The sequence below is a fragment of the Corvus kubaryi genome, unplaced genomic scaffold, assembly GCF_017639235.1.
Source record: "Corvus kubaryi isolate FWS band 111438036 unplaced genomic scaffold, C.kubaryi_AGA036_p1.0 37334, whole genome shotgun sequence".
NCBI lineage: Eukaryota > Metazoa > Chordata > Aves > Passeriformes > Corvidae > Corvus > Corvus kubaryi.
In genome coordinates this window covers 21,938,721-21,964,798 of record NW_024581108.1, presented here as the reverse complement: position 1 = coordinate 21,964,798, position 26,078 = coordinate 21,938,721, and the positions used below count along the sequence as shown (strand labels likewise).

Sequence of the window (26,078 nt, the reverse complement as noted above, 5' to 3'; positions counted from 1 at the left end):
TTCACCCCGCAGGTGAATGACCCCCGAGTGTGGAAAAGCCATAAAAATGAAATGAAAAAGCCTCTCATTTTCGCATTACTGCCGGAGCTATCGGCGCGCCAGCTCCATGCAGAGTGTGCTTCTGATCCCTAATGAGGCAGTGGCAAATACAGGAGTTGGAACAGAAACTGGAAACATAATCAGCTGCCTATGTGATCCATCAACTCTCTACCACGAAATAGCAGGTCAATTAAAAGAGAAAGAAAATCCCCAAAGAATGGGATGTTCCTGCCCTGGTTTCACTGTGCCCACAACAAATGTAACTTAATAAGGTAAATTCAAAAGCTCAGTGATTTTCTGTTGAGTGACACAAATGGCTAACGAGGAACTGAAGCAACAGATTTCTTTGCTATGGCAGCCTGCATGGAAAATTCAAGTCAGCCTGACCTCCTTTTTCAGATGTAACCCAGATACCAGAATTACTGTAGCATAATAGGAATTCCTTCCAAATCCACAAAGCACTGACTCCGCTCCCTTCGCTCACATCGTTTGCCTTTGGAAGGCAGGGCAGTGGTTATGAGGACTTCCAGGGAGCTGGCTTTTGGGGTGAAGCAGCCAAAATTTCACGCCCTAGCTTTACGTGGCGTCACAGGCAGTCTAGCCTGGGGTGAAAAGGTCCAGGCCATGTTTTAAGTGGCTTGAGGACACCCAGAGAGTTTGTTAAGTAAACGGCAGAGGCGAGACCTTTGCTTCCATCAGGATGGGAGAGGATATGCATTTGGTTTTAATATCTGTGTATTTACTGACTTCAGGCAAATTTCCATGCAGATGACACTGGACAGGCTCGTGCCCCTGGGCTGTGCGCTCTCACATCTCTCCTGACTGCTCTTCATGCTGGAAGGTGGTTGATTTGATGTTGGTGTGGTCCCTTGGATGGCCAGGGGAAGGTGGCACTCCTCTTCCTGAACCTTGTAGGGGTACCACTGCTGTAGTCCCGTGTCCCCATACCTGATAGGTCTTGAAAGGCTATGAAAAATTCCTAATAAAATTAATTTGCTAGGTAATCCAAGTTACACAGCTGGATTAGCTGGTTGTTTTACAGTCAAAGGTGATACGCTGCAATGTGATTAGCACAGAGAATGTTACACAAAAAGCAAGTGGCTAGAAGAGCTCTAAAAGTAATTACAGGCTAATTGGATTGCTGGTGATACCTTATAATAACAATGAAGTGGGCTTGACAACTGAAAGTCTGCAAAAAGCATTCACAGACAGAAAATTTTGATGTTGGCTTCTCTCTAGTGACCAACTTTTTAAAATATGTGCTCCAGTCCCTGGGAGTTGTGCCCATCACCACAGAATGGCACGTGTCCCGTGTGGTTGGCTTGCCAGGAGTGCAAGGCCTGAGAAGAGCTTGATATCTTTAAAACTTGTTTTCTTTTCAGGATGTCCTTCCAGTCTGTGCACATCTGTGCTGCATTAGTTTTTCACCGTCCTGCTTTATCTGGGACAGCGCTGCCAAAAAACCAAGTTTACCCAATTTTTAGCTTCTCATTAAGTTGATCCATGGCTTTCACTAACTGGGGAAGGTTCCTGGGTACCCAGCAGCGTTTTAGTGAGAGAATGAAGGCTCCAATTTACGATCTGCTACATGTGTGCAATTACCCAGACCACCAACAGTGAGAGAAAAATATTAATCCCCAGACTTTTGTTGGTCCCTGTTTAAAATGGTCACATGCCTTTTCCAGGCCAAGAGCCTCAGGTTTGTGTGGATCTGTTTGTGAGTTTGCAGTAATGGCACATCTCCCAGTATCAGATACCATCCTTAATTTGCCTGGTCTTCCCTCTGTGAAAGCCATGAGTTTTGAGCCTCTCAGAGCTCCCCTCCTTGTGAATTTAGGCTTTTGGGAGTGGACCTGCCCTCGTGCAGGAGCCTCTGTGTCCATCCAGGACAACCTCCCTCTGCAGGCCTCACGTCTGTAGATTTCCTGGCTGGCAGCTTGTGCTGGAAAGTGGTCCAAACTGGAGATAAACCATGGTCTTTGGAGACTGTGAGGATTAAAATGATGCTGAAGCCAGTTAGCTGCAGCTCCCTAAACAAGTCTTGATCACTACCAGATTTCCAGGAGGAAATCTCAGCTGTCACATGTAAACCCCAAATGATGGTGCAGCCACTCAGAGCATTTCTGTGCCTGGTAGCAGAGCCTGCTCTAGCTTGGCATTTATTTTCTGTGATGACAGTTGTATCTCTCTTTGATAAAGCCTGCTTAGCTGCAGTTTCAGCTGCCGTAGGTGAACCTTTGTTTTTTCAAGCCCTGGTACGAGTGAGTTCAAACAATGATACAGCTTCAACTCTTCTTAGTCTAATTGCCATACTTTTCCAGTTTATTAGTTTCCAAAGGTTGTGCCAAGCTTTTAAAAAAGGTAGGCAGGGGAACCTTGTCTCCTGCTTATGGCTGGCAGGCTGCCACACTGGGAGAAATATTGTTGGCTGCTCCAGAAAGGGATTAACATGAAGGCATTTTTCCTGACAGTTAATTTTACATATCACAATCCCCGTGACTTCAGAGAGACAGGGACAAGGGGGCATCCAAAAAAAAAAAAAAAAAAAACCAACCCTGCCCCGATTTATTACTCAGGTATAAAAACACTTAGAGTAATGAATGAAATCCTAAAGCTGTAAATCTGGAGCTTAAAATTTAGGTGTGTAGCGTGACGGAGAGCAATTTAAACCTTTGGCTCTTTGGGAGAGGTGAGACATTTGGACTTCATTTCACAGCCTGATTTTCATTAACCTGCCTTTTAAGAGTCCTGAATGTGAGAAGTTGGGTCCTCTGCTCCCTGACAGTGATTTATGGCAGTATTGTCAAACCTCAGCACCCCCGACACAAGAAAAACATAATCTGCTGCCATGTGATGGCAAGACCCCTTGAAATGCCCCAAAATAGCTGGACTTTATGGAGGCCTTGAGAGGTCTGAGTTGAGTCTGCTGGCAGCAAGTTTTGGGCCACAATCTGAAAAATTTGGGGCTTTCTGTTTCTTCCCCTGTTGTGTTAATGATTTTAAGAGAGGAAGATAAGCAGGCTGTGTGTTTATTTTCCTCCAACATCAGTTTGATAAGAGGGTAGTGGGTTTGGCCTCTCCTTCCCAACACACACTAATTCTTTATCTGGTTTATGTCAATTTTCTTTTCCCACTCTGCCTGGGGTGTTATTTCACTTTTGTGAATATATGCCAACATGCTAACCCAAAATCTACCCCTTTTTTGTTTTGTTTATTGGATTTTTCCATAAACACCATTCCGAGCATTGGGAGGGAAGAGGGGGAGCATGGAGAGACACTGGCCCATGGGTTCTCCTTCCTCACTGGAGAAGCAGATTCCTGGTTTGACATCTCAGAGCTGCCTCAGCCCTGCTTTGACACCCATCCCTGGTTTTGCACAGCGTTTTTCCCCCTCTCTAACCTCCCTGTTGTGCTTCCCTCACAGATTATAACGGGAGAGCTCTACCGCATCCACTACCTGAAGGAGAAATCCCGCTCCTTTATCCAGAACCCCTACGTGGCAGCTCTCTACAAGCAAGTGGGCTGCTTTGTTTTTGGCTGTGCCATCAGCCAGTCCTTCACAGACATTGCCAAAGTGTCCGTCGGGCGCTTGCGGCCGCATTTCCTGGCGGTTTGTGACTTGGATTTCTCCACCATCAACTGCGCCAAGGGAGTTTACATCCAGAACTACACCTGCAGGGGAAATGACAGCAGGGTCCAGGAAGCCAGGTGAGACCCCGTGGCACCAAAGCCGTGGGTTGCTGCCACTAAATGTGTCTGGGGTTTCTCTGTCAGCAATAGAGGACTCAAATCTGAGACTGAGAGTAGGGTTAGATTGGATATTAGGATGGAATTCTTCCCTGTGAGGGTGGTGAGGCACTGGAACAGATTGCCCAGAGAAGCTGTGGATGCCCCATCCCTGGAAGTGTTCAAGGCCAGCTTGGATGGGGGTCTAAACAACCTGGGATAGTGAAAGCTGTCCCTACCCATAGCAGGGGGTGGAGTGAGATTGTCTTTGATGTCCCTTCCAGCAGAAACCATTCAAGGATTCTATGAAATTATGCTTTTTCTGTGAAGGCCATAAATCCACTTTCCAGTGACCAGCAGTTTCCCTTGGGAAATGTGGCACTCAGCTGAATAACATTTCTTTTCCTTTCTCTTTACTCCTACACTATTGTTTCCCTGAGCTGCTGCTCATTGTGGGAATTCACCCCCAGAGCTGAGCTCATGGTGAGCAGCCCAAGCTGTCCCGTGTGGCAGAGCAGAGCTTCTCCTCAGGAAAGGCTCCACCTCACAGGCAGGGCTGCCAGTGCCTCCCCTTGGAGCTCTAGCACATCTATCAGATGCCCAATTTTGACTTTTCCGGGGGCACATTCCTCACGCTGCAAAGAAGCGCCCAGAGGAGTTGCTCTCTTCTCATTTCTTCAGGGTTTCCCGGTTATTTGAGGCGAGATGATGAGTTATTGGGCTAGCCTGGAAATAACTGCTGTCCCATGAGTAGGCCAGGAAGGGACAAACAATGCGAGCATCCTGTCCGTCCGTTCGCTTTCTGCCTCAGCAGCAGGCAGGGCGGATAACAGGGCTTTCATAACCCAGAGGATTGGGGGTTGTGGGTCCCTCTGGTCTGGCATCCTCAGATACCACAGGCAAGTCACCGTATTACAGGGAAAATCATAATATTGAGGATTATACTGGCTGGTTCTGAGCACCTGCTTTGTTTTGCAGGAAATCCTTCTTCTCCGGGCACGCGTCCTTCTCCCTGTACACCATGCTGTATTTGGTGGTAAGTGACCTCACTGATTGATCCCTTGTCCCCCTGTCCCACATTCCATAGCAGTAATGGCAGGATGAGCGTTGGACATGGAAAGTTGGTTGAAAAAAACAAAGAGTCTGAGCTGTTGGTGGGAAGATCCACCCTCAGCTGCTGTGGTGTTATTTAGGATGGAGACTCCTGGCGTGATAGCTGAGCTGTGCATGCAACTTTGGGATGTAGCCAAGGTGGCAATTAAATCCAAATCCTACTGAATTTGTGGACGACCTGCGCAATTCTGTCCGCCTCACGTTGTGGTTTCCGCTGAGGAGAGTTTGGGGCAAGCCAGAACGTTTCGTGGATGGAGGGGGAGGATGTGCTGCCACGGCCATGACAGGAGGTGATGCCTGGCTCCGAAATGTGCCAGCGGAGCAGGTGGAGCAGCCTCTGCCCGCCTGGTTCCGCAGGGGAGGGCTAGGACTTGTTTTCCTTTGTCAGTGAGAAATGGCTCTGCCCTTCCTGTGCCGGGGCTGGGGCCAGGGTGGCTGCCAAGGTGCTTCCTGCCAGGACTGCGGGAGGCAGCGCTGCCCACACGGGCTGGACACACACACAGGGCCTTCTGCAGGGGGCTGCAGAGGGGTTTGTGTCTGGTTTTCCTTTGTAAAAAGTTACTTAGTTCATAAAAAATCAAGTATTGTGCTGCTTTTAAGATTCGTGCTCCTCCTCCATCCCCGGTGATCTTGGACTAGCAAGCAGAGGAACAGCACTGATAAAAACATGAAACATGAGCTTTTATCTGTGAGCAGTGCACCCCCTCATCCCTTACCCTCTGGGAAGATAAGTGACCACTCCTCCCTCCTGCCTTTTCAGCCTTGGATGCCCCCTCCCTGTGAGCAGCTTCTGTAATTGAATCACTGAGCTTTCCAGGCAGTTGTGGGCAGCATATTAAATTCTTTCTTTGTTTTCCCTTTTATTTTGTTCTTGGAAAACTTTTGGATTTCTGCAGTGAACGTTTTGGCTGTCTCCTCCCAGCTGTATTACAATGAAGAGCTGCCTTGGTGATGCTTCACAGGAGGCTCAGCCCATCGTAAAACTCTCTGAGCTGAGTTTGGAATGCTCACATGGGCAGACATTTATTTCTGGGGAGCTCTGTGGGCAGTTGGATAAGTCAGCCCTGAGGTGCTTCTGAGCCCAGCGTCTGGGAACAGCAAGGACTGCCAGTCCCTATTAAGTTGGGGATGGTTTCTCTACTGGGGCTTAACCCATTTTCTGCAGGGTGCTGGACAAACTTTTTTTTTTTCCATGTGTTTTTCTAAAATTCCGGCTCTTGTGGACCAGGTGGGAGACAAATAGGTCTACAGTGATTGGGGGGCTGGTGACAGAGACCCCAAAACTGCAGAGTGCATTCCAAGTTCCCACAGAATGCATGGGAAACCTGCATGCCTGATTTCCCAGTGCTGCTTTGCACCAACGCCTGCTGCCTGATGTTCTTTCTGACTTTGCAACAGGCTTTAAAAGTGGTGTTCAGCTCCTGTGGGATGCTTTGGAGCACAGAGGTGCCTCTGGTCTCTCTTTGCTGCCCTTCCCTGTCCCCATATAGGAACAATTGAGCTGTCAGCACTCACCAGCCTCTCCCCACACCCCCTGACAAGAGGCTGCTCCATTTATCCCTCTCTATGGAGGAGGCAATCCCTTTATAAAAATTATTTTAATTTTCAACTTGAAGTGTTGTGATAAGGCTGGTAGCAGGCTCTGTCTGACCAGCTGTCCAGGTGCCTTGTGCCTTGAGAAGTCAGGGAAAATTACATCAAGTGTTTGGTGATGAATTGAAGGGAGAAAAAGGCAACTTGAGACAAGACAGGTGAGGCAATGATCTTAAGGCTCTCTTCCACCTAAATGATTCTGATTCCAGCTTGTCTAACAGCACCCTGCTCTCCATCACTCCAGCTCCCTGGTCACTGCCCGAGCCTGACAGAGAAATCTCACAGAAAAAGCGAGGCAGAAAATCTGACACGCTGGAGAGGCCGATAATACCAAAAAATAATTACAAGAAAAAAGAGATTATAGTAAGCCAGAGGGATTTTATTTGGTGCAAGGTAAACCCCACTGTCTTGCCCACCTCAGTGAATGGTTGGGGGTTTGAAAGCCTGGTTAGAAATGTGGCATCCACCACGCCAGTGCCTGCAGGAGGTGTGTTTGATGGATTCAATCAGGAGATCATCTCAATCAAGACAAAACGGATGTTCCCCTGTTCCTGGGAAGTGAGGGCTGTGCTGCAGCAGGTTGCTGCCTACACTTTGGATACCAAGAGTGTGCCAGGGGCCTCTGCAGAGTGGGGGTATCTGTGGGGCTGAGCGTGTCCTGCAGAGGTTTGGCAGATCACTCGTGTCCTGAGCGTGTTCCTGATTGAACAATACTTCATATTTCCAGGATAAGTCACTTCCCGTCTTTTCCTGGCGTTCCCTGGCTTCACTCTCGGAGCCCATTCTGAATTAAAATGTTTTCGAGTTCGCTTCACCTGGTGGAGACGGGTGCCAGAAAATTCCAGTCAGTCTATTCAAAAATCCATGGATTCCCACGCATCCCGCAGGGCTTCGCCTGCACCGTGGGGCTGGATTTGTCCAGGTATTTGGTTGGACAGTGGATGAGTGACCACAGGTTTTCCCGGCACAGCAGCAGAGCCCTGTGCTATCCATGGGCTCCTAGCAGGAAAACACCGATAGGTGCCAAGCCCTGGAGGGCTTTGAGGGAAAAATCCCAGGGAAAGGCACTTGCAACACAGCAAAATCCCCTGGGATTTAGTTCTAAATGCTGAGACTTCAGGGCGAAGTTTCTCGAAGCCTTCTTGTCACCAGGAATACTCAATTAACATCAGGCCTTTGTATAAAAAATTTAAAAGGGGAAATTACTCTTGGGTAATCCTCTTTGTCTTAATTTTCCTTGCTTTGTTACTCCTTGGCTGAGCTGTAATACATATTTATAGCAGGCTGAGGAAAGGGGAGGTATGGAAGGAACAGCTTATTCCACAGCTGACCCACACCTCTTGGTTTTGTTTCTGTCGATGTGGGGGAGTCTTTGCAGGGAGCAAAGGGGATTCTTTCTACTCCTCGAGCATGTGAGACCATAATGATGATTTATTTGCAGCATGAAGTCGCCTGAAATCACACGAAGAGTGCAGAAGAGCTAAATTTAAATATCAGAAAAGCGGAATTAATATCCTTCAGCAATGTTGGCTGATTCTGGATAATATGCAAGCAAAGCTTGTGTATTTGTGTCAGTGGGTGATCCAGAAGGCTTCAGAATGGGTTGTGGTGTGTTCTACTGATGTAAATGAAAAATGAGAGATGTTGCTGGGTTTGTGTGTCAGAGGGAGTGTGAGGTTTCTTCCTGGAGCTCCTTGCTGCAGGGTGGAGAAGGTGCCCTGGTGCAGCTAAGCAGTGATGTGCCCTTGTGAAGGAACCTCTGTGGTGACTGTGGACTAGGAGTTGAGTTCAGTGGTGACCTAAGGAAATGAATAAATTGGAATTACATCAGAGGCCAAGGCTGAGGCGTGAACTGAGCTGCTGAGCTGCTGGGGATGTTTCTGATGGGGTGAGAGGGTGCTGTGCACTCAGCAGAGGCAGGGAAGAGGCAAACAATACATGCTGAGAGGTGCTGAGAGGTCTTTTCCCATCTCCTGTCCTTCCTTTCCGTCCAGCTTGGTGCTAAAAGCCAAGTTCTGCATTCCCCAGCCTCCAGCTGGCTTTGTCCAGTCAGGGCAGTCCATTACATTGGAGTGAGTTTGGGCTGGGGAAGTTTTGGCCCTGTAGCACTTTGGGTACCACTCTGCTTGCAGATGGGGCTGGAGAAGGAGGTCACTTCAGGTCAGACAGCCAGGAGCAAGCCCAGCTGTTTCCCAGAAGGAAACTTTAGGTGTGACTAAGGGCTGAGGTTGATGGAGTCCAGCCCTGCGGCGGGGAGAGTGTGAATGGGACAGGGTTTCTGGAGAGCAGAAAGCCCCGGGAGGCTGGAGGTGATGCTCTGAGCCTGTGTCCCCTGCCAGCTCCTCCTCGGTTTGCTCAGAGGTTGTGTGTGGCTGTGGGATGTCCCCACCAGCACTGTGGAAGTCCCCTGGCACAGGAAGAGTGATATGACGTCCCTCAAACCATCTGCTTTGTGGTAACTCGGCCTCTGCCAGGAGACAGCGGATGGGAACTCCAAATAACTCCCACTCTGTGTGATCCCATTCCATCCACCCTTGCTCCTGGTGGTGCTCCTGGTTTTCGCTGCCCTGCGATGATCTGTGGTGGAAATAACCCTGGTTGTGGTCTTGCTCTTCCACCCCCTCCCGGGAAGAGCTCCATTCCAGCTCCACATTCCCATCCAAATCTGTCAGCCTGTAGCAGGCAGCATTTCAGATTTGCTCCCAGGAGCAAAAAAACACCAAAACAAAGCAACAAAAAACACCTTCATAAGCAGATTTTCAGATAAATTTCCAGGAACTTCCCATTTCTTGTAATAGCACTAATTCCTGCTTTAGGGAAATTCTGATCCTTTCAGCCTCTGAATTCTACTTTCACTTTTTGACCTTCTCTTATTAACTGGGGTTTTCTTTCATACTGAGGGCAAAGTCTGGAGCACCTCAAGTCTTACCTTGAAAGTATTTAGGGGATCCTGGTGTTTGAGAGCAGCTTTTGTAATACTGCAGGTTCATAAAATGCCTGTGGAATATGAGGAGTGCTGTTACCCTCTTTTTTTGTCCTTATGAATGGGGAATAAGGAGCAACTTTTCCATGGCCTTAATTGTGGCAGTAAAAGGAACTCAGTTGAGATCCTCACACTGGTGTTGCAGTGTCTGAGGGGCACTGTTCAGGTGAGTTTTAGCCCTCCAAGATGTGCAGGTGTGGGTGTGAGTAGGGTGCTGGGGACTTGGGGGACACCCAGCACACCCCATATGGTGCCACACTGCTTTTTACTCCTTTTCCAGGGCTAAAGATTGAACATGAGGGTCACAGTCCAGCTCCAGAAGTGCCTGCTTTATTGTGTCTTCAAACTTGCTATTTGCTTTTTTTGCTGATTTTTAATTGATACTTTGCACCCTCACCTCTAGATGACCTGTTCAGTCCAGGCTTGTGGGATGGAATGATTTGAGGAGATGTCCAGACTGTGCAAAAGTGACAAATGTCAGATTATCCAGCAGCAAATTTCCTTCTTAAGGGATTTGATGGGACAAAGACACAAGATTAAAATAAGGCATCAGGTTTCAAGTCTTCCTGGTAGAACTGAGAGTGATGGTTTATAATATATAATATTGGAGTTATTTTTGCTCTGCAGCAGCAGTGCACTGGAACCTGAGTTTTGCACTGTCACCTGGGCTGAGCTGAGGCTCTCGAACATGAAAATAGAATTGTGGAATGGTTTGGGATGGAAGGGACCTTAAAGGTCACCTATTTCCAGTCCCCTGCCATGGGCAGGGACACCTTCCACTAGACCAGGCTGCTCAGAGCTCCATCCAGCCTGGCCTTGGACACTTCAGGGATGGGGCATCCACAGCTGTATCCTGTCTGTACAGTTATCCTCTGGGGCAGAAGTTGGGTGCCCAAAGACCATGGCAATGAAAATTATCATCCCAAACTATAGAGAACCAGCCCAGTGGTCCATGTGCTGGGCTGCATCAGCGTGGGCTTGCTGTGGGAGCTGAGACTCACCCCATAGCTCTGTGTGCACGAGTTTCTGTGGTGTGGGGTGTGGGGTGTGCTCCATGGGGCCGTGGCTCTGTTCCCAGGCTCGGGCTGGTTTGCAGATATATTCCCCAGAATCACCATGTGAATTAGCCAGCACCGAGCTGTTTTGGTGCTGCTCCCTTCCATGTTAATTGGCTAACAATCTGGATAATTTGGAGCATCTGCTCCATTGAGATGACGCGATGTTTCGTTTCTTCAGAAGAGCCCAGTGTGTGTTCTTTCCAAAAAGGGGTAAATACAATGTTTGTGCAACAGCCAAACATACTAAATTGGCCAAAATGATGCTTCCCTCTTATCAGCTTCCCAATTAGTTCTGCTTTTATAGGTCATTTTATGCTTTTATGTTGTCATTAAGTTGTTTGTGGTTTCAGGGAACCCAGCGAGAGCTTCATTCCCTTTCACATCAAGGCAGTGCAAACTGCTCTGCATGTGTAAAAGGGATCATAAATGGGGAGTAAACCCCTTTCCAGCCCTCTGATGTAGCAGAGCCCCTTGCAGGACACTGGGTCTGACTCCAGTGCTTCATTTAGGAACAGGCAGAGCAGAGCTGGGGGGCTGAGCCCACGGGCAGCGGGGCTGAGCGGCCGGGGCTGAGCAGCATTTGCCACGCACTCTCACACCCTCTGCTCCCCAAGCCTGGAGGCTGCTGTGGCGTCCCTCCCTCCCCACAGCCTTCCTCCCTGCACTCATCCACGGGCAGGAGTTGCTGTTTTCCTGCCCTCTCTTCCCGCCCAGCTTCCCGGTTCCCACAGGAACCGGCCGTGCCCGGCAGCCAGAACGGAAACGGGCCCGAGATAGTCACGGCAGGGCTACAATGTCTGCTTGACATCACCTCAGCATCGTGTTTTTGGGCTGAGCCAGGGCCTTGCTTGTCATTCCCACCCAGTGAGGGAATTCCCAGGCCGTGGAGCGGGGCAGCTGCTCCCTGCTTTCCTGCAAACCCTGGGGCTCAGGCTGGGAGACAGGGTGGTAATGTTAGAGGGTGGCATTGTGCATGTTGTCAGTGGCTGTGGCCATGTCTGGGAGTTCTTGGGGTGGCTCAGAAGGTTAAGCATGCTGCATTGACTCTTCTTTTTCCTCTGAGAGATGCTGTGAATCCTAAATACCCCAGATTTGGCACCGTGTTTTTGTTATGCGCTAAATAATGCTCCGGAGGAATTTCTTTACTCGGATGTGGTGCTGCGTGGAGGCTGAAGCAGAGCTGGGATGCAGGGGGTCCCAATCCTCTAGGTGGGCTCACTGAGGGGGGGCTATGCCCATCCACCACTGTCCTCATCCTCTCCATGGGTTAAAAACCCCTCCAGAGCCCACACATGTGCAAGGAGCATCTTTCATCCTTCCTCTTTGACAACTCCCCCTCCTTGAGCCACAGGGCCATGGCTGCCCCAAAGCCACCCCCACAGAGCAGTTGCTGCTTCATTTTGGGCAAATTAACACAACCTTTTTTTTTTTGTTTGTTTCCCTCTCTTCCCACAGTTTTATCTGCAGGCCAGATTCACGTGGAAGGGAGCCCGCCTGCTCCGTCCCCTGCTGCAGTTCACCCTCATCATGATGGCGTTTTACACCGGCCTGTCCCGCGTGTCGGACCACAAGCACCACCCCACCGACGTGCTGGCAGGCTTTGCACAGGGAGCCCTGGTGGCTTACTGCGTGGTGAGTGTGGAAAACAGGGCAGGAGCGGCACTGGGAGTGCTGGGAGGGTCCTGTGGGAATAGCAGTGCCTTTGCAACCCACCAGTTCAGCTCAGGTGATTCCGTGTTACAGCTGGGGATGTGGTGGGAAGCGCTGTGCTGCGGAGGCTTGGTCCAGGCAGCTCGGGGCACTGGAAGGATGTTCAGTCATGGGAGAGTATTTCCCTGTCCACCAGGAGCTGAGCAGAGAGTCTGGGGTGGTTGGGATTATGGCTGTTCCCCACACAATCCATCCAAAAACGGGTGGCAGCCCAATGAGGGGAGGCAGATTTTCATGGAGGAAAAGGGCTTTTGAGAAAGTGCCCAACAAAAGCTGTGCCCACTTCTCTTCAGCTGCTGGGCTGGTTCTCGTGCCACTTGCTCTCCAAAGGGTGACCTGATTGCAGAGCCCTGTAACTCGAAGTGACAGATGAAGATGTTTTAAGTTGGCAGGATGGGGGGCACCAGGTCAGGCAGCTGCCTCAGATAGACACAAAGGAACTCTGGGGGCTGTGGTGGTTTCTGTGCCTGTGTGAACTCCTGAAAGCAAGATTTTAACAACTCACCACTTTTTGTGGGGTTTTTGTTGTTGTTGTTGTTGTTGTTTTTTGGTTTTTTTTTTTTAACTGTTCTAAAAGTAAATCAGCCTTGGGAACAAGGAGTTAAGTTCACCAATATTACATTTTGCAGGGAGAGAAAAGAGGTTATTTATGTACTTCCCACTCGTTGATAACATTCCAAAGCCAAAACAGAAATGTCATTGTTGGGATGTTTTCATGGTATTAACTCTGTGAGCAGTAGCTGTTGGGTTTTGCCGTTGCCTGGTGCCGATGTCCCATGCAGGGCCAGCAGACCCAGAGGGGAAGGTGGGAGAAGTGTGTGTGTCTTTATGCTGAGAAGTGGGCTAACAGCCCTAGGGAAGGGGAGTGGGGACCAGGCAATCCATCCCTGGATCCCAGCAGCGATTCCAGAAGGACAATAGCTCTCCGGATGCTTGGGATGGGTGTCCGGATGCTTCCTGGCTGGGACAAGCAGCCGGCCTGGCTGTGCCCTCCCAGCCCTCCGGCAGCTGGAAGCTGTGCTGGGGAGGGGAGGCTGTGGCAGGGCTGGGATAGTTTTCCTGTGTCATAGGAAGCAGCTGCCTGGAGTTTCCCAGGCAGGCTTGGGTTTGCCTGCGTGCCTGGGGCAGCCTGAGCTGCTGTCCCAGCCCGCTGGTGGAAGGGGCAGTTGTCTCCAAATGCTTTTCAGGAAGGGCTCCGTGACCTGGAACATCTCGGGACATAGCTTAGGGCTCAGGGCAGGGTGTGAACCCAGCCCTTGTCCCATCCCCTCAGCCTGCAGAGAACCACCAGTGTGCTGTTCTCCAGAACCTGGCTTTGCTGGTGGGAGCCTTTGCCTAGGAGGGCCTGACAGACTTTCCTCCATTTTGGGAGGTGGCAGCAAGGGACAAGAGGAAGAGTCATCCCAAAACACCCTGGAGTTTGCACTGGAGGAGCAGTTCAGCAGCTTTTGGCTGCAATTCCTGGGATGTCCTGGGGGTTCTTGCCCAGCTCTCCCACACAGGCTGCTCTGAAACAGAGGGAAGGACCTGGAGACTCATCACCTCCAAGCCTGGGTGCTCCCAGCCACCCCTTCCCCCAGCAAAGCCTTCAGGGTCCACCCTGGTGATAGTCAAGAGCTGTAAAAACACCACAGTTATCAGGCCGTAATTGGCAGTAGCAACCAATTGTGGATTTCATCTCCGAAGGCTGCCCAAGCTTAAACCCAGGTCATGCGGCAGCAGACACGTTTGTCTTTCAGTGCCTGAAATAACAAGCAGAAGACATTAATGTCAAGCACTTCCAGCTGATGAAACATTCAGATTTGGACCCAGGCTGAAATACGATGAGGATTTCTCAAATAGAAATAGTTTTTATGTGCCTTGTAGGCAGCTTGCTGTGTGTTGTGTGGTTTATGTCTCATCTGAGGGAGAGGGAAGAGGGGAGATGTCAGAAGGACATGCTCCCGGTGTTGCTCTGGTTAGCTTAGATGAGTTGTTTTAACCTCTCTGTATAGGATTAAAAATTGCTTCAATATAATGAAAAGTAATAGGAATTGCTGAGTGGGAATGTAAGATATTGGCTTAAAATAGGCTCTCAGTCTTCTCCCATCAAGTTTTCTTTATGGGTGGAGAGCACCTTCTACAGGAAATGGAGCTAATCCAAGTGAAAAACTTAGCACGTTTATTAGTCCTTTTTTGTGTTAAACAGTTCAAGCATTAGGAGGATTTAACACACTTTTAACCCCCAAAGATCACATTTCATTATTCCTATAAATGTTTATATAACCTCCAGCCATGTTAAAGTGAAATACAGTTTAAAGAGAAATGAAACCTCTTAACCAGTCTCTGAATGAAACCCTGAAAAGCAGCACAGTAAAAGCTGAAATACCCAGGATGACACTCCATCATAACTCATTCCTGTCAAAGGACCAGACTCAAAGCAATCCCCATATGCTTCTTGCACTCAGCAATCTCCTCCCCTAAATTGATTTGTCATGGCTATCTTGGTGCAGAAGCTGGACACCTTTTTGATTGAATCCAGCTCTCAGAGGTGGACAAATGAGCGAGATGGCACCAGAAGTGCTCCAAACCAGACAAATGGGGGGTTTACAGTCATTAACAACCCAAAAGAAAACCAGTGCCAGAGCAGTTCAATGTGTTTTTACACTGTGATGCTCCAGCAAGGGGCCAGACTCCAACTTGTGATCCTTAGGAGCATCAGCTGGATCCTGTTATTTACCCAAAGGTACACATGCTGCCACTTGGATGCCCTGTAAACAACTTTATCAGCTCTGTTACACAACCAAACAGCCAGCCACCAGCACATTCACCAAGAAAAGACCTGTTTCATAAATCTGCTCCTTCTCTGCTTTTCCACAAAGTAATAAAAGCGGAGCTCAGCTTCCTGCATCCCTGGTTGCAATTGCAGGAGTAAATTGCTGCTTACAGCAGCTTCGCTGTCTGCCCAGCTTGAGCCTCATCTGCCGTGCAGACAGGGGCTTGCAAAAGTTATTTCCAGGGACAACTTGACCTGCTGCACACGGCTCTGGGTAGCTAGAAAATGTGGAGATGCAGGTGGGGCAAACCTTTCCTTCCTCCCTGTGTTACCCAGCCTGGAAGTAGTAATCTAATGTTATTCCTTGAGCACCTTGGAATTATTTTTTCCCCTGATTTATCTGGGTGCTTAAATGTTGCATTTGAGTACTCTGGGAGAAAACCCAAATGTACTGTGATTCCTACAGCCATGTGCTGCTCATCCTGGGATTTCAGCTCAGCAAACCCATGGCTTTAGTCCAGATTATTGGGGTTTAGGATTTCTGGGGTGAGCCGTCACATTTGGGCTGGGAGAGGCAGTCGGTGGCAGGACAGAAGTTTGGGGCTGTGGTGCTAGGTGACAAAATGATGAATCCTTGCCACTTCTTGCTTCCTCCAGAGGATCTGACTCTTTTCCCTTCTGGCACGGGGCTAAGGTTTGGCAAGGGTGAAAGTGCCCCAGTCCTGAAGGACTGATAAGCTTCGTGTGGCCAAAGGAGGATGTGGAAGTTTCCTCCCAGCACTTTGTTTCTTATTGTGTTGCTACCTTCCGAAATTGCCAGGCACTGGCTTTTTCACATCCGGGAGAGGGGTTACATCACGGGATATTTAGGAAGAAGGAGTCAGGAATAGCTCCTCCTCTCCTTAGCCTTTGGCTTCCACCAGACCCCAGCTCTGTCCTGGTGCCTTGGTGGGGCGTGAGGAGCATCGCTCACTCTTGACTCTCTGCTGAGAGCTTTTAACACAGCTTTGATTTGAAAGCTTTTAATTGCCTACCTGATGTCTGGCTCAATGAATTGTTTCACACCAACTCCATCCCTGAAACCACTCAGGATGAGTCAGGCCAGCCCTTTGGAGACCTTTGTTATTTTATTGGAGTGCAGGCCATGGATCTGTTTCCTGGCTTTTCAACCCATTCAGCAGAGGTCTGGGTGTTGCACTCAGTGATTACGCAGTGAGAAATCAAGTTGTCCTCTCATGTTTTTACACTCTTTAGGGCGGGCTGAGCCTTTTTCTCTGCTGTACAGAAAGGTGGTAGCAGGCACTTGGGATTTCGCAGCTGTTACGGCCAGGCGTTCAGAAAGTGCTATTTTCACAGCTTAAAGACGTGTGTGTGTTCTGTAAACCAACTTTTTGAAGAAAGCATCACCCACTGTGGCTAAGTTTGCCTTTTCCACTTATTCCTACAGGTGTTTTACGTCTCAGATCTCTTCAAGCCGAAGACAAAGACTTGCCTGCCTCCACCTCCCATCCGGAAGGAGATCCTTTCACCTGTGGACATCATTGAGAGGAATAACCATCACAACATGGTGTAGAACTTCAAGGAATCGGATGGGTGTTGTATTTTAAACTCTTTTTTTTTTTTTTTTTTTTTTTTTGCAAAAGAAAAGTGACTGCTGACAGCAACTACCTGCTGCTCTCAAATCTCATCAGACAGTAGAATGTAGGGAGAGACTTTCTTGCCCGACCAGTAAAGTCTTACTCTGTGGTCTTTTCAACTTGCGACATTTGGATGAAAGGGGTGGTGGTGATGGTGAACTAAGGCAAAGGCGGCAATGAAAAAGGAAAGAAAACCCACACAACACAAAAAGCCGAACAAACAAAGAGAGGTGCCGGAGTTCTGGATGTGCAATTGGTTTGAGTGTTCATGTTGTAGTGAACGCCAAATTGTTCCTAGCCCAATGAACACTAAGGGATTTTTGGAAAGCTGGCCATCCTAGATTTTTTCTGACTATGAAGATTTCCAATGCCTGCGAGAAAAAAAACCAACTCAAGACACTAAATTGTATAGCACTACATATGAGCAACAGCACTGAGTCAAGATCTGGGATTGGTTTGTAAGAGTTGCTTTTTTCTCTTTTTGATCCTAGTTTATTTTTGCCTCCTCTCTTCCATACTGTGACTTAATTTAGAAGAAGCTTGCCCAGTCCAAGATCTCCGAAGGGTCTCTGTTCTCTCTGCTCACACTACACGCCTTTAACGAGCGGCCCCAAGACGCGCAGTGAGGCCGGAGAGCTCCTTCCTCCATGCAGAGAAGCCACATTTCTTCCTCCCCGCTCACTCCCTGGCGAGGGCTCATCCCACCCGAGCCCCTCTAAGTGAAAAGAGCATCCTCCACTTCCCAGCCATCCCCTTTTCCCCCAAAAAAAATCCCAGCAGGTTTTCTGTGCGCCCGCCCGCGGGAGCCGGCGGTTTGCGCGAGGGGAGCGACGGCTCTGCCGAAGACTCGTTCGCACTACGACCCCGGGGCTGAGTCCCGGGGAAACTTTTATTCTGCAGTTTTGGGACGGGCTGCTGGGCGGCACGTCCCGGCCTGGGTGTCAGTCGGTTTGTGCATCCCCTCCTCTCCTCCTCCTCCTCCTCCTCCCCGGGGCACCCCGGGGTGCGCCATGGCAGTACCAGGTCCTGTGCTCCGCTGGGTCACTCCGGTGGGAAATCAGCTGTGCCTCTCTCGGGTGTGATGGTGAATTTTTTTTTTTGCCCAGAAGCCACAGGTCCTTGGTTTGCAGCCCTTCCACGAAGCGCGTTTGCAAAGGGATCCCGCAGAACACGCAGAACGGCCATTTGCACATCCTTCTCACAGAATCCGTCCTATCATTTCAACTTATAGCAAGCTATGATTTTTTTTTATATTATAAATATTATATAAATAATGTATAAAACCTTAAAAATTAACTATGTAAAATATTATTTCTGAAACAATTTTAGATATATCCACTATGACTATAAACTGTGTCCTGACCTGTGTTATTTACATTTTGCTGCTTAAAAAAGCATTGAATTAATTTTTTTATAGTCGACTAAAATATTGTAGTTCTGTGGTAGTAATATTTTAATGAAAATAACTACAATTAGAGACATTTGTATAAAAAAAAACATATTAAATTGTCTGTATTTTTGTAATGTTCCATTTTGTAAAGAGAAGAATATTCAAAGACTTTTGTAGAATACAAAATTGAAGTTTGTATCTGCGAAATTATTGCTGTATAAATGTGCTTTTTAAATAAAAGCTCATAACACAACTAAACATCCTGGTGCAAGTAGCGTTCTGTCTTTGGGTTGCCCTTTCCTTGCCAGAGAAGCAGGGTCCTTGCCCAGGGGGACAGTTTGGGGGTATGATGGGGATGTCGGATGACATTTTGGGATGTGATGGTACCAGAGGGCAGCTGGATAAAAAGGACCAGATGCCACTTTCAATGGGAGTGATGAGAAGGTCCCACCAGCTCCTGGCTGGGGGCACTTACGGGTTCGCATTGATCTTCTCTTTGCTATGCCCAGTCTTTAAGCAAATCCCATTTTACCTAAGGCATCCATTTTTCTTTAGCAATCTTATCAGCTTTAAAGAAATTGTATTGAAGTAAAATAAGGTCTGAAGAGCCACAGCCCAGCTGCTGGTTGTCCTGGACAGCCCCTGCCTAGGAGGGCTCCCAGCTACGCTCTGCTCAAATGCCTTTCCCATGAAAAGCAGACGCCTTGCAGCTGAACCAAAACCTTGCAGCTTGCTGGGTTGCAAATGTGGGTGGAAGGGGAAAAAAGAAAAAAGAAAAAATCCCACAACAACATGTTCTCAGAGAGGCACATGTGCACAGCACACAGTTATGAGGCAGCCTGGATTTTTTTATTATTATTATTTTAGGGGGGTTTTTATTGTTATTTTCCTCCTCCTACAGAGGCAAATGAACTTGGTGGTGGTGACACACAGTCAGAGCCGCGTTTCGACCACTCCTTGTGTGAACCACATCAGCGAGATAACACGGCACAAATAATATGCAAGAATGCATGACAGGAAGCAAATACCACATCAAACTGCAAAGAAAGAGCAGGTGGAAATTAAGCCAGCAGAACTGAGCTAGCACTTGCTATTATTATCCTAATTAGAAGTAAAATTTTATTACGCGTGGAAAAACTTCGTAAACCTGCACCTGTCCTAAACGCAAAGGGAGTTTTCATGGTGCCACGTGTGATCTGAGCCTGAGTGTTTAGGGGCTGAGTGTGTTGCAGAGGTGAGACTTCAGCTTCGGGGCAATGGCTGTGAGGATTCTTAATCCCCAGTTTATCTCCAAAATGCATTGCCTGGGTGTAAGCAACCCCCACGGGAGAAGGATGCCCCATCTGCCTGTGGAGCCCTTCATGTGCAGAGCCAGCCCCAGTGCAGCAACCACTGGGCTGGGAAAAGTGTTTGCTTGCATCTTAACCCCAGCTGCTTGGAAAAAAAAGAGGAATACAGATGTCTGGGTGAAAGAGGAGGGCTTGGAGAAGGGTCAGAAGGGAAGCAGCACAGGAGGCGATAAGAGCCCAGGCAGGGCAGTGGGCAAGTCACGGGATCTCTCTCACTATGTGTGGGTCAGCCTGGGGAGAGGGAGAAAAGGCCATGGATAAACCTACAGAAGGCAACAGGGTCGAACTTCATAGCGTGGGGCTGAGCATCAGCATTGCCAAGTCCTATTTGTGGCTGAGCGATGGTCGTTTCCTCCTCTGCTTCCTGCCTGCCTCTCCCCTGCTGTTCCATCCCATCCTGGGAAGGTAAGGGCAGCTTTTGCATGGCAGCATGTGCTGGGTGGGTGGGTGCAGCTTTGCTGGGGCTCACCCCTACTCACTGCCTGGGGATTAAGAGAAGTGATCATGTCTGGAAGCATGGGTGGGAAAAGGCAAGATCCACGGGGACCTTTCTGGGCTAGCCAAGCACAGAGGAACCTTTCAGTGTTACAGGAGGAATAAGGACTGGTTTTAAACAAGCATTTCAATGAAACCCCACAGAGAAGTGAAAGCCAAAGAAGCAGAGTTGTAGATACCACAAACCATGAGTACGGTGACAGGGTGTACCTACTGCCATTGCTTCCTGAGGGGCAGGAAGGAAGAGAAAATAAACAAGTGAAATGGGAAAAAACCCAAACCCATACGAGCTCTGTGATCCTGGGGCCACCACTTTCTGCAGTGTCTGCAGCTGCAGCTGGAGCTTGCATCTCTTGCTCCCTCCTGCTGGGATGCTGAGCAGCCAGCAGACTTTGGGGTTCGCATGCTGCCGCTCTCTGCAGCGCTCCTGAGGAGGCAGACGGGTGTACAAACCCAGATGCACTCATGCAAACAAGACGTGTTGCTGGAGCCCGGGGCTGGATGCTGGTTGTGGCCTTTAGTGCTGCAAACCCTGGGCTCTGCTCCTGTTGATGCTAATCAGGGGCTGCGGAGCACCCAGCCGTCTGCCTTTGATGCCGGGGCCTGGCTGGCAGAGCCTCTCTGCACAAGGGGACATTCTGGTCAAACCTGTCTTTTTTGCACCGAGACCGGTTGAACACGTTTTCAAAGGGAGGGATTCGTGCGTGCACCTGACTGCCATGGGAGCAGGTCTTTTGTTCCAGGGGAAGGGAGGTTTACGCAAGCCCCAGGTCCGGCCGTGTCTCGGTGCACCTAAACAGCTTCACTCAGCAAGAATGCCTTGGCAGCCTGCAGAGGCTGGAGCTGTTGTACTTCTGCTCAATGACTTTCAGATATGAAGCTCTCAATCGAGGGAGGGGGAGGGAGGAGGTTGGCCCCACAAGCAGAGACCTGTTTTTCTCATGCTCCGAGCCTGCCCTTGTTTTGGGTGTCCGAAGGTTTCACCCAGCTCTTTGTAAAGCCAAAACCAGCGTTCAGCCGTGGAGCCAGAGGACGTGTTGGGCTGAGGTCCTGCTGCACAGGAGGGCTGATGTCAAGCCCACATCCATGGCTGAGGTGCAGCACAGCTGTCCCTGGAGCCAGCACCCCACTTCAGCTGCATTTTTCCCCCCATCTTTACCTTGACACACTCCCTGCCTTCATCCACCATTCTCCTCTCTAAAGGTGAGCGATTCCTCCCTTGTGTTTTACCTTTTCCTCTGGACACCAGATCAGAGGTTCAGATTTTTAGGAACGAAGTGAATCACTTGCCTCCTGGCTTCTGTAAACACGGTCTGTACCCCTGCCCACAGAGAGGAGCTACTGCCCATCTGCTCCAGACTGTCCTACCCTTGTTCCCTGGGTGCCAGGTGATGCTTTGGTCACAGCCCTGACTGCTTGGATTACCAAGCAAAACTGAAGTTGTCACCTCCACTGAATGAAGCAGAAAGTAGAAAACAACCTCCTGTTGACTCAGCGTGGGGGGGGGAAGACACACAAACAAACCCCAAAACCCAACAACTTTCAATTATCACCTCTGCACGCCACCCCCACTGGCACCAGCCGGCGCAGGAGTGCCTGCGTTAGCTTGTCTCGAGTTCCAATTTCCTCGGGGCACGGACTACACCTATGTGTGTGTTTGGCTAATAATGATCCGACTGGTTGTGATGAATCCCCGCCTCATCCTATCTGTAGCTAGAAGGGAGCGAAGTCACCGGGAACATCTCCCAGTTTCCTTAGAAAGTCTCGTTCTGCGAGTTCCTGCCCTGCCGGAGCCGCTGAGTGCCACCGCGGCGGCGCCTCGCAGGCAACGCTGCTTTTCATACATAGTGCTGTGGCCTCGTGCAGCGTTTAATTCTTGTCTTGAGCCCAGAAAAGAGCCATCTTGGCTGATTTGTTTGCTTATTTATTTATTTATTTTTCATTTCTCATCAGGTGGCTCTCAGCGCGAGGCTGCCGGGTAATTCGGCGCTGGTGGCAAAGGGCTGAGCACCTGCGGTGTCTGAAGGCATGAACTCTGCAGGGTTTGATCTCGCTTTGTGCAGAGGGTTCATAACCAGCTGGAACAATGGGCTATTATTTAAGAAAAACACCTTTTAGTGTTGCCACGTGTCAGCAGAAAGTTGAGGAACAGAACCACTGAAACACCAAACTGTGTGTATACACATGTCCACTGATGGGATAAATGGGAATTGTGGTGGATTCAGCTTGCTCCTGAAGTCTTTGAAATGATTCAAAATATACCAAAACTTGAAATAATGTGACTTCTCTTTCCCACCTCAAAAATTATTAAATTGAAACAAAGTCATCACTTTCTTTGTACGGGAACTGGTGTGAAAAGCTTGGCTTTCCCACCGCACTTTGACATCTCCATTTCCAGGTGTGTGGTGTGAGTGCATGTGAGCCAATGTCAGCCTGAGATATAAATTAAATAAAGGAGCATTTAATTCTTGCTAGGCTGATCTTTCCCCCGGAGAAACATCAGGAATGGAGCAGAAAGAATGGTGCTGTTTCAATAAGGAACTCAGAAAGAAAATGAAGTGTTAAAAAGAGAATAAAACCTAAAAAAGAAACACTCTTTTTATCCAAAGAAGAAAGGGAGCCAGATCTCCTGTGAGCACCATCTTTTCAAAGGGACCTGCCTTCTGCACAAGTGCATAATTTGCTTATTTTCAAAGAAATTTTAGTGATGTTGAAGGCAAATTAATAACACTGCTCCAGCCTCCCAGGGCTTGTCTGAACAAGAAAAGTTGTTAATGTTTAATATGAGGTAAAATTTTAATCCATTTCAATAAAGTGCATAGATAATCTTAGTTCATTTTTAAGCAGGATTAGCCGTGTTTACCTCAAGTCAAGTAAGCACAAGTATAACGTCAACTGATATAAGCCTTGCTTAAATTAAGGGAAGAATAACTACCAAGGCTTAGGGGAGGGAGGGAAAAGCCCATTGAAGCTTTTATTTAAAACAAAAAATGGGGATTTTTTTTTTCCTTTACAAGGTATTTCTTTCCATGGGAAAACAATAAAACCCAGAAAAAGTCTATGAAAGTTTTGCTTGTAAATGATGAGACGGTTGCAGCTGAAAAAACACTGCTTAATTCAGGAGAGGTGATTCTTTTCAGCAGGGCCAGTCTAAGCATCCCCTGGGATGGATCTGGGGGGGAGTCTGGGCCTGTTGGATGTGGCAGTTCAAACTCACTCTTCTAAGAGTCACCAACACCGACCATCAACAAATTAATGATGCTCCAGCTCTCTCCAGGGGATCATGCAGCAGCTCTTAGATTTAGCCTTGTAGCCTATGGCCAAGGTACTGCAAGTCCTTTAGGAAGAAATCCAGGCTCAATGTGAAGGTGCCAGATTAAACTGGATTTACCACATCCCTTGGCCAGCTGTCCCACCAGTTCGTTGGCCTCACTGTTAAAAACATGTTAATACTTCCCTTGGTTTTCATTAATAACTGCTTCTGTGTTCCCATGCCCCATATCCCTTTCCTTCTATTTATCAAAAAAAAAAAAAAAAAAAAAAAAAAAAGAGGCTTTTTCTGATTAAATTGTGCCATTTTCCCAGAGCTGAACCCCCTGGTTAACTTCTCATGGGGTTTCCTCACAAGTAATGCTTCTCGGTTTAAAACTTGCTCAGGTTTTTGCTTCCTCTACAAGAACATAAGAAATGCTGCAAGTTAACACAAAGTCAGTGGGGAAGGGACCAGCTGGGGACCAATTTTCCTTTGCACAAGCAATTAAGTAGGAGCACCTTCTGCTTGTAGGTCAGATTTAATCTGATGCTCTTCTAGAGGAGAGATTCCTTATCAGGTCTTAACCCCTCCACCTTCCAGGCCCTGGGAGAATAAAGGCTTGACAGCATTCGCCCTCCTTCAGCCTCCTTCAGTCAGGCACCTTATCTGCCACACGGGGGGGGGGGGGCCAACTTCTGAACTCTGGGCACTCCTGAACAGCAGATAACCCTGCCCGTGTGGTTTTCTGCAGCTGCAGAAAAGGCCCCATCTAAAAGTGAACATTAATGACTTTCAGCGTGTTGAGTTTCACCAAGCAGTGTTGAGGGTGGGCAGCGTTTCCAAGCTTGTGTGGGGTGGGATAAATCACTTTATACTTGGTATAAGTTAGGTAGGACACTGTTAGACGGGTGAACTGGGTCACCATGAGTTAGGGTTGGGTGTATTTAGCAAAAATCTTCGAGGTTTGAAGGTGAATCCTTGGGGTGATGTGAAGCTGCAGGGTCAAGTCATGGAAAGAAGGTTCTGTGGGGATTGACAGGCACCTTAAAACTCACACAGCACAGCTGTATCTAACCACCTCAGCTTTCCAAAGGAGCTACAAAGGAACTGGAAGTTACCTCTGTGCTAAATGCTTGCACTGCAGTGGATATTCCAGCAGAGACAAATGCAGATGTGACCTTGCAGTGCAAGCCCAGAGCAGCACCCTGGGCTGAGAGCGAACAACTGCACAGACACAGTGGATGTGAGCTGAACAAAAGGCTGCAGGACACTTTCCACCTGTGCTGCCAGGCTGGAGGGGGGAGGGGAGAGATGCTAAACACAGGCTTACATCTCCAGTTTTATTACTTATGGACAAAGTATTCAAATAACTGTGTGCCTGCTCCCTGCCTGAACTGGCATGAAAATAGGAAGACAATTGCCTGGCTGAGCTCTTGGAGGAAGATTTGAATAAAGAAGGCAAGTTTACTGGAGGCACTAAGCCACGCATGCCTCATCTTGCAATGAAGCTCTGCAGAAGCAGCCAGGCTAGGCACCGAGCAGGTGGATTAACTGTTCAGGAGAAAGACATGGAAAGCAGCTTTCTTGCAGAGCAGGTCTCCATACAAATAAGTCCAAGGCAGCGTGGATTAGTGCTTAAACTAATGAACCAGCTGCCAGACCTCACTGGGAGAAGATATTAGCACATAGCGGGACAGCCTTCGACAGGCTGGCACCTCTGCACGCAGCCAGAGGCTCTGGGAGAGAACAGCCTGCCTGTAGCCAACCTCCCAAAAATACACATTGTGCTTTAATGGGAGCCTAACACAAACATTGCCAGTGTAGGACCTGTAATGAGCTTCCAGTTTGCCTCCGGACCTTTTCTCCCAATTTGGTTATATTTATGAACAGCTATTTTTGTTTAAGTAGAGAAAGAGGAAAAAAATGGCACGGACAGAGCTCCACTTGCCCCTGCACCCACAGTGGTAGGGGGGTGACCTTTTCACATCCACTCATCAGCTGTTGTGCTTTATTTTTTTTTTAGGAGGGGAAATATATACATTTTCAAAGACAAAAGCCAGGCAATCAAGGGGTTTATTAAACAGAAAATGAGCGTAAGAACAAAGAGAGGCAAACCTAAGGTGCCAAGGTGAACAGGAGTGGGCTGAGGTTGGGGCATGGAGGTGGGTTTGGCTGTAAAGCAGTCATCCTGCTCCACCCATGGAAAACCTGTGGTGGGTGGGTTTGGGTTCTCCAGGAAACCGGGGCGGGTGGCAGGAGTCAGAAGGGAAGTGTATCCCCGAGGGACACCCCTGTGGCATTTCCCCCCATCTGCACTATCAGCCAAGGTAGGTAACCCTGTGAGCAGGAAGCCAATCTGCTGGTATTTCTACTTGCCAAAAATGCTTGGGGTTTCTCCTCGCCATTCCTCACTTTGTTAAGGCGGCTTTGAGTTTGGGGTTTTCCCTTGAGAAATTCCAGTATTTCACTGTGTGCTATTAACCTTTTTTTCTTTTTTTTCCCCCCATGGAATGGGGAATTCCAAACAATCCCCATTAGGAAACGTTAAACATTTTCTGTGCAAATCTCTCTGCCTGTCTAGTGCAGCCCCACACAGCTCCAGACACTTATCACAGAAGAAGTGTCCTTGACTCCAACATCACTTACAACCTCAAAGCAGTCAAGGAACACATTTTTCTTTCCTTTAGTGCTTCTAGACGTGGTACGAGCAGGAAAACAAGATTAATTATTTTAAAGTGTGGTGAGCTCGTGCTCACCGACAGCAGCTGTGCGAGTGCATTGGCTTACCACCATCCTGTGAGATACTGCCTGGAGTGTCACTCCTGAGCTCAGGAAAACTTGTTTCTCCTGGCACTGCCGCTGGGTGCCTCAGCAAGGATTACCTGTCTCCTTCTCCCCTCGGGCTGTGCTAATCGATCCTCAGGGTTTAGAGGATGCTTAGCAAAGGTGAGGCCGTCCCAGTGCTAAAGCCTCCAGG

At 48.6% G+C, this 26,078-nt stretch overlaps 1 protein-coding gene across 1 annotated transcript in view; it reads left to right on the top strand.

The window, feature by feature from the left end:
* The window catches only part of PLPP3 (phospholipid phosphatase 3), a 43,239-nt gene extending 24,977 nt beyond the window's left edge, over positions 1 to 18,262 (top strand). Inside the window, exons 4-7 of the mRNA XM_042030781.1 lie at positions 3,464 to 3,747; positions 4,744 to 4,801; positions 11,968 to 12,144; positions 16,425 to 18,262. Coding sequence (XP_041886715.1) covers positions 3,464 to 3,747; positions 4,744 to 4,801; positions 11,968 to 12,144; positions 16,425 to 16,550 — 645 coding nt within the window. The 3' untranslated portion in view covers positions 16,551 to 18,262. The remainder of the gene's footprint in view (positions 1 to 3,463; positions 3,748 to 4,743; positions 4,802 to 11,967; positions 12,145 to 16,424) is intronic.
* Positions 18,263 to 26,078: the final 7,816 nt, after the last annotated feature.